This window comes from Nasonia vitripennis, chromosome 2, assembly GCF_009193385.2.
Source record: "Nasonia vitripennis strain AsymCx chromosome 2, Nvit_psr_1.1, whole genome shotgun sequence".
Lineage (NCBI taxonomy): Eukaryota > Metazoa > Arthropoda > Insecta > Hymenoptera > Pteromalidae > Nasonia > Nasonia vitripennis.
In genome coordinates this window covers 35181269-35192372 of record NC_045758.1, presented here as the reverse complement: position 1 = coordinate 35192372, position 11104 = coordinate 35181269, and the positions used below count along the sequence as shown (strand labels likewise).

The following is an 11104-nucleotide window of genomic DNA, read 5'->3' as shown; positions in this document are numbered from 1 at the left end:
CGTGTGTAAAACGATGCAGGACAAAAAATAAAGATTTATTCACCCACGTACATTGTACAGAATAAGGTTGATTAAGTTCATTTCTCGCATGCAGATATCACTGATAAATTCTCTCCTTATATCCTCGGCTTTTTTCTACATCGAAATTTCCGTGCAGGTATGCACCAATAATAATCATATAATATAAATACATATGAATTTCTAGGCTATACCTACAAATGAATCGATAAATTTATTCGTCGCGTCTTCGACGTACCCATATGTAATTCTAATAATTTATCCGTTACAGTACTGAATCCTTTCTAAGCACACACAAAAATATGTCTCGCTATATGTTTAGCGCACAACTAATCAACTAATGTTCAACTGATTCTCGCAATTTATTTGACTCTTAAACAGATAAGGGTTAGAATTCATATCAAATTCATACAACAAGAATATTTCGACGGAAAAATTTTACAATATACTTCTTTGATAAATATTTGGTAGTTCTTTTTATACTTTTATTTATTCTCTCTTCAGCGTAACATACATATTACGTTCGAAAAGTACTCGTCGAGCAGCTTTGTCGCAAATACTCAAGTCTTTATACTTTTCAATAACTCAGTTAGTTATTTCACCTTTCATATACAAATTCTTCTTTTCAAGACAGAGAGAGAGAGAGAGAGAGAGAGAGAGAGAGAGAGAGAGAGAGATATGCAGTCACGGTAACTTAATATTTTTGCATAACATTGACTGGCTTTTAATAAATCTATTAAATCTCCTGTGTATTAAGAGTAGATACATTGTAATTATATGTATTTTCTGATTTCGCGCGACACTGCAAAGTAATCACTGCGATTTTAACATCAACGACATTTTCGATAAATTCTTATAAACTATATAAAAATTAAAAACTGATGACTAGTTTCATTTGGATGGAAAACTCTAGAAAAAACTTACAGTATGTATTGAGATAGATAGATAGATAGATAGATAGAGTAATAATAAAAGTAATAATAAAAATCGTCACGCGCGAGCGCGCGGATGACTATTTCGTTTTCAAGTATATAACGTCTCTTTATAAAACTCTGATGCGGATAAACTAACAGAATGCTGTTAATATAGGCTTGTTGATGAATTCTCTAATACTGATATATCGTATATCTTTGTTTGCCAAGGTGTTTCCTCGTGTATGATGCTCGACGCACTCGACTCAAAAGTACAACTAAGGAATTAAAGACAGTGGCTTCTTCGACTACACTATGCGCGTCACGTTACTTTTTTCTTCGCTATCAGTAAGAGTTCACTAATGTATTCTCGATATAGTTCTCCCGTTTCTCAAAAATTGATCCCAAAATTCCTCTTATTTTTGCGTGGCATGCGTGCATAAGTTGTGCTCGGTTGGATATTATCATTTTCTACGCGTGCAATAGAGTAAAGCTTCCAAGTGCAGGAACGTTTGAATTTGGTATGCTATTCCTCTATAACTTTCATTGATTTTATACTTTGTGATGTAGGCCCCTGTAGCTCAAATGAAAATCGCAAATCATTGAATCGACATAATCATCCCGGAAACAAGAGCCGTATTTTATATATGTATGCATATTGTGTTACGTATAGTCCTTTAACAGTTCATATAAGTAGATTGGAAAAAGATTAGATACGATCAAAGGAAAACTGTTGCTAGGAGCGCTGCCAATAATCGCAGACTAAACTCAGTCGGAAATTCAGACACTTGTACGCCTTTACTGCCGATACCATAGATGTCTAGACGATCAGCGGCCTCTCTCGGACGGTAAACCGCGCGTACAAGGAATCAATAAATCAATAGACAGCTCGGGTAATAATCGGAAAGCAATATTCACGAGCAGAGCTCGTCTTCGAACATAATGCACACACGATACGCAAGCTTTTTTTTGAGATATGGGCATTACAGTGTGCACAGCCGCAATTGTTGTGACCATCTCTCAGGCGCGACAACCGGCGAGCAAAACTAATGCTGCGTCGTACTCGTGTGTGGGTGGATGTGCGGGAAGTTGGGCGCTCTTTCCGAACGTAAATTCATTATAAAATCGAGCAGCAGTCGTGTACATTGAGAGAGAGAGGCAGGGGGGGGGGGAATCAGTGGAGCGAAAGTCAACCGGCGTGAAGTCGGCCGCGGATCTATTGATCTTATTCGGCGAGTTGCTTATTTTATCACGCCGTGCAAAGGTTCAAAAGCAGCGAAACACGAGCGAAACGAGAACGCCGAGCTCGCAGCGGGCAACGCAAACACATTGAAAAGCATCTCGTCGTCGGAATATGCGTATTGTCAGAAGTGCAGCGGTAGCTTCGAAAGTTGTGTCAAGCCAGATGGCGTAGAAGAAGAAGCAAAGTTAATTTTGGAGGCGCGCGCGCGCGCGGGCGGGCGGGCGAGAGGTCAGCCTCCGGTTGACTTGGACGCGATCGATACAAGCGCGGCGAATAAAAGAGCCGAGCTGCTCCTCATTGCGCAATAATAAGCTGCACGAGGTCTCAAGAGGGGGGAGAGTTGAAGAGCGAGAGGAGGGTGGAACAGCTGTTCCGCTCGGCCGGCATATATAGTAGTGTCGGACGTGTTCCAAGAGAGATAGATAGGGAGAGAGAGAGAGAGGGGGGGGGTTGGGGGGGGGAGGAAGGTGGGAAACTGGAGGCCAGATTACATGGCCGTGCTGCGCTCCTCGTGCGCCTTCTTCACGATCGCCAGCTTCGAGTGCGGATCCGCGGCTGGGAGCCCGGTGTAGGGCGGCTCCCGCGTCCCGTGGAGCATCAGCGTGAACTCACGGATCCAGCCGTGCTGCGGCGCCTGAGAGTTGAAGCTCACCTGAAAGGGGAAGAGGTTTTCGGTCACACGAGTGGCAACGCGCGCAAAAGCTCGGCCAGCTTACCTCCAGAAGCCAGGTTCCTTGCGGATACTCTCCCCAGGTGTGGGTGGTCATGAATGGCCACTTGGTGAAACCGTCCCGACGATCGTCGTCGTTCGCCCTTCTGCTGAGAATCATCGACCTGCGAACGAAGCCGAGAGCGTTATAACGGCTCGCGCTCCGACCTAGTTCGGAGACGAGTATAGCCGAATACTCACCTCGTGCCCATCGGCGACGTTAGGAAAAGTTCCAGATCTCCTCTGCGCGTGGCGTTCACCGAAATAACGGCCTGCACGTGCTCCAGATAATTCACGGCCAAGTCCGTCCCGGCGCAGGCGTCCGTCTCAATCTTCAGGAGGATGGACCGATGGCTCGGCACTTCCCTGCGGACAATCGTTGCAGCGTTATAATAGCCTAGACAAAATACAACCTGCGTACGTCTTGCGTGGCGTTGGCGAAAAGCTCATGGAAATCATAAGGAGGCGTACGTGATTATCTGGCTATTCAATCGAGGAGAGCCTCGCCGTGCCGGGCGAGCCAGCAAGGTGAGGACAATTTCGGAAAATCGACGCCGCAGCGAGCGCGTGCGCGGGCAAAAATCGATAAATAGACTATAGTGCTAAGAGAGTGGCGCGGGCTGAGCGAGATTATAATCCACAGTAAGGTGGTGGGGGGGGGGGGCAGACTGAACACTCGATTAGAATCTAACGAGCTTAAGGAGCTCGCTAACTTACTGCACTTGCTGAACGGTGCCGGCCATGCAGTGATATCTCGGCGGCACGGTCTTCCACTTGCTGGCCAAGGCGACCATGGCCCCGGCGTCCAGGACTCCGTAGCCGAAGAGGTGGTTAAACTCGAGGCCGACGCCGTTCATGGTCCAGTGAAACCTGCCCTTGGCGTCGAAGAGCGAGTTCCTCTTGGAGGTGAGCACCGTCAGGTGCTGGATGTCCCGCCAGGTCAGCTGCGGGCTGAAGCGACAACGTTATCGCGCTTTATCGCGCTTTATCGCGTTTTTCCCGTTCAAAGCTTCGAAGATAATGGCCGCAACAGCCGCTGCACTTTATGGAATCTAATTTCGCGAGCTTTAAAACTTTGTCTCGATCGGCGCGAAAGTGCGCTTTCTATTATAAACCGCTATGATGTATGCAGCTGCTCTCGAGAAATTGATATTAGAGCGCGGAAAGTAAAAATTAATTAAACTTTCGCCCCTCTAGTCTCGCGAGCTCGACAACGCCCGACGTGCGACTTTTTCCCGAAGGCACTTTCCCAGCGAGTAAGGTAGAGTAGATCCGGCAGGCCTTTGCAATTAATTCCCCCTTATCACGAGCAGTCGAAGAGAGAGAGAGAGAGAGAAAACTCACTTGGCCTCCAGAGCCAGAGCAAACACGCCGGCAGCTTCCGGCGCGGCGGCCGATGTTCCGCTGTGCGTCGTCGTGCACTGCCCGTAGAGGTCCGTCGTCGCCTGCAAAGATACATGGGAGAAGCTGATGACTCGTAAATATTCATGCGCCTTATCGCCTGCCGCGGTCTTAATGGCTCGGCGAGCTGTTGTAGCCCAACGCCTGGCCGTAATTGTAAACATTCGCGAGGCTCGATAAGAAGGCGATTACTGCAGAGGCTCCCCGAAAAAGGGGGGAACGAGGGCCCCGAAGCCGGGGCGGGAGTGGGCTTTTTATCGCTCCACTCGGATCGCGCACCTCGCCATGGCGCTCCGGCAAAGTCGGAGCGCGGAGCAGGCCGAACGATTCAGCCGGGAAGAGCATGTAATGTCGACTCACCACTCCGGTGTTGGGATCCTTGGCGCCGTTACTGAAAGTCGAGGCCAGAGTGCTCGAGCAGCTCTCGTCGTAGTGGGCGTTCTGGCCGTCGTTGATCGCGCTGTTGATGCTGACGGTCCACATGCTCGCGGCGTAGCCGTCGCAGTTGCAGTCGTCGTCCTCGCCCCCGTCGCCCGAGGCCCAGACGTAGATGTTGCCGAGGCCCTTGCGGCCCTGCTCGGAGGAGGCGCGGCTCGCGTTAGACTCGTCTCGGGAGACACGGGGAAAGGAGGAATCGCTACTTACCTCGTTCACTCCCCGGACGATGGCTCGCATCGTCGCGTTCCTCGGGCCGTCGACGGTCTTGCCGTCGTCGGTCGGGCCCCAGGAGGCACTGTAGATGTCGATGAGGTCCGGCTCGTGGCCCATGCTGTTGGCCTCGATGAGGTCGGTCATGTAGGGCTGGTCCAGCATGCGGATGCCCGCGACCTTCGAGTCGTAGGCGACGCCGACGCCGCAGACGCCGTTGTCGCGGGCCGCCGCCACCTCGCCGGCGCACCTCGTTCCGTGGCTGCGAAACATTTCACGCGGCCATGATTGATGAGCCTTCGATCGGCCGGCTGACGTCAGAGCAAGATGGGCGTGTTTGCCGAAGCCCTCGTTAATTCACACGCGCGTGTTTATTACGTTTCTCGGCAGCTCGCGATTCAATTTTAAATCAGCAAATCGGCTCGCGTCATTCGTCATTAGTCAAGGGCGCCCGGCAGGGGGGAGCGCAGAGGAAGCGGGGGAATTGAAGAAGGCACGCGAATTAATCACGCGGAGAGCTGCTTCCAATACTTGATTGGAGCGCGCATTGCAGCAGCTGCCGTTCGGCCATCGTGTTCAATGAGATATTCACCTGTTGAACCAGTCGTCCGTGTACCTCGGGTACGGGTACGGGTCGTTACTGCTGAAGTCGTACGAAGCTTTCGCGTTCTGCAACAGAGAAGAAGGAGAACCTCTGAACCTCACTCGCAGCTGCAACGACGAGCGCTGTAAGAAGCCGCTTAGAATAAATAAATAAGCAGCAACGAGTTGCTCGAGCCCTGCACTGACCGAGCTGCCTGCGAGCTCGCGCAGCGACGCATGACGTCATGCGGCTTCTATTTATATATACCTACGATTTTTCACTCGGCGTGCGCGTATTTTTGTCACTGCACTGGCGGAGTCGTCCCTCCGTCTTCGCGCAAGCAAGGGCTATCAACGCTTTCTCCTCCACTTTCCCCATTAATCTTTCCCGCAATATTCTCCTGCCCCTCCCCTACACGTCTCTCATCCGTCATCGCGAGGCGAGTATCACGGGATATTCGAGAATCCGTTATTCAGGGGCAGGGTCGCGCTGCAAATAACTGCCTCGATAAAAATCGATCGTTAATTTACGTATTTACGCGCATCGCCCGGCGTCGATTGAACGCTTGATTGCCAATTACGCCCCGAGGGCCCATTAAAAGAGGCAACGTGTGCGCCGAGCAATGACGCGCGTCCTCTTTCCATCCGCCCGAATAACGGCTGCAGACTTGAAAAGTGAGTCGAAAAGTGCCGCCGCCGCAAAGGTCACGGCTGCGTCAAGTGCGGGAGCGTCGACTAGCTCATTTGAATTTCAACGCCGTAGCGCCCTCGTAGCGTTATGCTAAAACGTACACGCGCGCGCGCGCGAGCGCACACACGTCGGGAAAAAGGAGCGTAGCAAGGTTCCCTCTCTCGCGCGGCTTTGTAATAACCCTCGCGTCCGCCCACTTGTATTATCACCGGGAGCTTCTCCGCTGCAGGAACCTGTCCTTTTTTCAACATCTCCGCGCAAAGCCTGCAGCCCGGACCTCGCGCGATATCATATCTCGGTTTATTATAGGGACAGTTCAGGAACAGCAGAACGCACGTCACGTTTTGTGCGCGATAGGAGGTGGGTTATACAAGCGCTTGTCATGTGCCAGATTTTGCTCGATTAAGCGCCTCTCCAGCGGAGCGAGGATAACGTCGGAGAGAGAGAGAGAGAGAGAGAGAGAGAGCGATTGTACTTACGTAATTGTACTTGAGGTCGGGATGCATGTAGTCAACTCCTGCAACAGAGAAACAACTTTTCTCACATAGCCGATCGATCTACTTTTGCGCGGCAAAACATGCGACTATAATTACTGAGCTGCCCGGAAGCGTTTCGCGATGTTTCGTTCGCTCAGATATAATGGGCGTCCCGCTGCGCTCAGGCCCGTACAGGCGATAACATAATTTCATAATTTCCTTAAATTTATCTCGAGCCCCAAGCGTTGGATGCACGCTGGGAGCTCGTTTCATCCCCTGACGTCCATGGGAGCCGGGTAACGATCCGAAGCTCAGCTCGGGAGAAAGCCATTCGTTGACCTTTTATATCCCGCTTCTCATTTCTCTTAGCGTCATAAAGCCGCGGCAAACTGGCCGTATAAAGCTCTAATTTTCATCCTCCCCGCGGGGGATGGTGAAAATCGAGAACCGCAGCTCGTTATAAAAAGTCGTTATTAAAGCTTAGGTATTTAAGGAACGATCGTGCAGGCTGTGTACTGACCGTCGTCCATGATGGCGGTGGTGACGTTCTTGCCGGTGAAGCCCTGCGCCCAGGCAGCCTCGACGTTCAGATCGAGCTTGGGCTTGCCGGCGTTCTGGCCGGTGTTCTTGAGGTACCACTGATACTGGAAGTACGGATCCGTGGGATCGCGCGAGGCGGGCTTCGATGCCGGGTTCTTCATCTCGCTCTTCATCAGCGGCACGAGCTTCTCCACGCTGAGCGGCTTGTAGCCGCGCTTCACTCGCTTGAAGCCCGGCTGCTGCACCGCCGTGTGCACCTGCGCAAACGGTCCTTTTAGAGACTTGTCGCAAGTACTCGGTAGCCCGCTAACGAGCCGTATAATCGACTGAGTATAATGACCGAATCGTCGAGCGAGTTCACACGGGCTTTTTCCAAAAATAAACCGAGGCACGTATCTTCCGTCCAAACAAAAGCCCCGACACGTGCCGCGCGCAAGCCGAAGCTCGAGCGGAGCGCGAGGTATCGATTCGGCTTGTCGCGCCGTTCGCGTTTGCATTTCTACGGCGCGCGCCACTGCGGAGCGCCGCTGAATAATGCAGACGCCAACAGCGCGCACTTGCTGGATGAGCGTTCGCTGCGCCGAGACGTGAGCGGCTCAAAGAGAGCCGGGAAACGCGCTTCTCGCGATTATGCCGCCTCCGAGACAAGAGCGATTGCAGACGATCGAGGGCCTACTCACCAGGGGATCCACCTTCAGTCTTCGCGTCTGGGCGACGGAGCGCTTGCTCCTCGCGTGCGGCAGAGTCCTGTGCACAAAGTGGTACTCCGTCTGACTGCCCAGAACCTGCAAGCACAAGCGACGTCAGGCATTTTTCTTTCTTTGCGGGGAATGGAGATTCAAGCGGATACCAAGCCCGATCGGAGGAAAAGCTCATCTCGTGCCTGCAGCCGGGATCGCGGGACAGGACTAACCTTGTGCAATGGGAGAGGGCCTGCTGCCTACACGGCCTGATTAGCCCCGGATCGATCCTGCACCCTGCGGGCATTGGCATTCGATTCCAGCTGGAAACGAATGGAGCGAGAAACCGAAACTCCCCTCGCGCAAGTGTAAAAGAAGCCGAGCCGATATAAATTGCGAATAAAAAATATGCCCCCGCAACGCAGCCGTCTCCGGTGGCGGAGCTTCTCTCGCAGCCAATAAATAAATAATGTAAATAAATTCCGCGACCTCGCCGCGCAGCGAGAGTTGCGTAATTTTCCCTCTGTTGCCGGTGCAAGCAAACTGCTTAAATTTCAATGAGCGGCACAAGTTCGCTCAGACCACGCGCTCGCTCCGTCATCCGTCGGGGCTCGGGTTCCGAGTCGACATTTAAATGCTAATCCGGCGAGGCTTCCGCGCCGACACGCTGCCCGATTAATTGATTAATTGCCAAGTTTTCAGGATTAAAGGAGCCTCCGAAGACTGCATCAGCCACGCGCGCGATCGATCGAATTTGCCAATCATGCAAAGCAGGAGAGAGAGAGAGAGAGAGAGCTACGAAGCTGCTGCTCGAGGCGATTATTTTGCCGACGGGCAGCGCAATGAGCGGCATACCCCGATAGCCGAGGGCCAATTAAAAAAAGCAATCAAACCGGCGAACCGCACATCCCGCGAGTAGGAGGTCCAGTTATATAAACGATCACGGCCAGTCTGATTGTACGGCGAAAATAAGCGCGCGTGGGATTCACGGGAATCGCGGGCAAGAAATTCTTCGGCCGAAGCTCGAAGCCCCCTTGTTTTTCTTCTCGTACATCGATACAAAATATTGATTTTACCGTGATAACGGCGTACGAGCCAGCTGGAATGGTTTTCGAACTGCGCGCCTTATCGCCGTTCTCCATCCTTCCTTTTGCCGCCGCAGTGTCGGCGGAGCTGATCGACTGTCGCTCGGGCGAATGGCCACCCCCTCGCGCGCGAAGCCCTACTCCGTCAAAAAAGTTGTAGCCGCCTTTTCGAGAGGATGACAAAATCCAGGGGAGGAATGCCTCGGCGCTTCGTTGGTATCCGCGCGCGTGAACACGGCAGCAAACGGCTCGGAATTCTTATCTGCGAATCTCGGGGCTCGGGGCTCGGGGCTCGAACCTCCCCAGGTGGGATGAAGCGCGTTTGCGACGGAGCTTGCTTGCAGCCTTGCCAGCAGCCTGCACTACTCACTCTAACGGGACGCGGCCGGAATTTTAAACGCAGAGCTCGTTGACATTCCACATTTTCTGGCCTTCATCGCAGCTGGCATTTTAATCATCGGAAGTGCCGCGCATCGATCGGGCCAGCGAAGATTAGCCCAGCCTTGAGCGCCCGGCTGATCTCGCGGATTCAACGCCGATGACTTGCTCCGGTAATCCCCTCGTCAGCCGCGACTCTGTCCCTTTGGCATTTGCGTAAAAATCCATTCGCAGGCAGCGCTCGAGCGCCGGACGCGACAACATATGGCGGCGGGCCGCACGAGAGAAGCGCTATATACTGACCGGGCCGAGGTTGACGAAGCCGTTCCTGCTGGCGATCCTGTCGGCGACCTGCCTGGCCGCGGGCTGCCTCATCTTGACGAGGAAGCTGTTGGTGAAGAGCTCGGCGCGCGCCTCCCCGAGCAGCGCCAGCAGCCCGGCCAGCAGGAGCAGCGGCCTCAGTCTCATCGTCCCGCGGTGCTGCCGCGGAGCCCGAGCTCGACTCCCCGGCGACGGCTCGTCGAGGCGGCCGCGGCTGCCCCGGCACGAGCGCGGCACCGCCAAAGAAGCGACGGTCACGCGTGCACTTGCCATGCTCGCCCGAAACCGACTGGCGGCGCAGCTGCTCCGCAGGCTCCGCTGCGCGCTCCAGAGTTACAGACCGCGGCGCCACCTGCGGCGGCTCGGCGCTCAGCTGGGCCGCTTCGATTTTCCGCCGCCGAGCCGAGGGAGCAGCTGTGCGCGACGCGGTATACGCGCTACGCACTCGGGGACTCGGACTGTCTTCCGCTCCTTGTAGCTAGCTACCTATCGCTTGTTGAGCGACTCGTTCGAATGCTCGGGTCAAGCAGCGACCTTAGCTGCTCCTCATTCTCCGGTTTGCGGGTTGTTGTCTTTTCCCTTGCCGCAGCCCGTGGCGAAGACAATTAACCCACATGCTGGGGGGGAGGCGTCATTAGCCGCGACCGAGGCGGCCCGGTGACGTCACGCGCCATATTGATTGCGCCGCGGTGTACGAACTGCAAACACACGGTGTGCTAACTGCTAACTGCTACTCTGTGCTCGAGCCTGCGCGCAGGCGCACCTCCGCGCGGATATTACGAGGATACCCGCGATAGAAGCTGTAGGTAACTGCGCTTCCGCCAGCTCTCGTGACGTCAGCACGGGGCGCTGATCTCTCTGAGAATGCGAATACGATCAATAGATCGCGGCGTCTGACCTGTCGCGCACTTCCGCTACTGACTCGATCGGCGCTGAACACGTTGTCTTTGTACAACAACGCTGCGTCTGCCGGCCGTCTGCGAGAGACTGCCTTGTTGGTTTCTCAGCAGAGCCACAAGGCCAACACACTTGTGGAGGGTGGAGAGAAATTCAGGGAGGCCTGTGTCACATGGCCGCCTCGAGCCTCTTACAAGTCACAACGAGTCTCTCCTACAAACTCTCCCCTCTTCTTATCGGCGTAATGTGCTGATAAATCCTGAAAACGAAAACAACGGCATAGCATTTGTTATTCGTCAAGAGAAAGCCCGATTGACTCAGGAGGCGAACAATAACAGAATAGAGCTCGGTTATCCGGGCGTAGTTAAGGAGGCTTCGTTAGAGAGAACATGAGAATGTGTGGGCTGTTGCCTGAGGGGGGAAAGGGAAACCTTCGCTCGCGCTCTTCCGAGTGGCTTCTAAGCCATCCGATGCGCGCTGGACGGCGGCTGTCGAAAGAAAAATCGATGATGGAATATAGCGAA

The 11104-nt window shown here is 53.4% G+C and overlaps 1 protein-coding gene across 1 annotated transcript; it reads right to left on the bottom strand.

Annotated features, from left to right (window-relative positions):
* Positions 1-6: 6 nt before the first annotated feature.
* LOC100116354 (neuroendocrine convertase 2) lies at positions 7-9974 on the bottom strand. The gene is made up of 12 exons (XM_031924604.2): positions 9666-9974; positions 7900-8004; positions 7200-7476; positions 6683-6720; positions 5523-5599; positions 4928-5192; positions 4643-4855; positions 4226-4326; positions 3599-3832; positions 3083-3247; positions 2889-3006; positions 7-2824 (listed from the first exon to the last, which is right to left on the bottom strand). Exons 1-12 carry the CDS (start codon positions 9954-9956, stop codon positions 2660-2662), a joined length of 2049 nt encoding a protein of 682 aa, XP_031780464.1. The 5' UTR covers positions 9957-9974; the 3' UTR covers positions 7-2659.
* Between the last annotated feature and the right edge of the window lie 1130 nt (positions 9975-11104).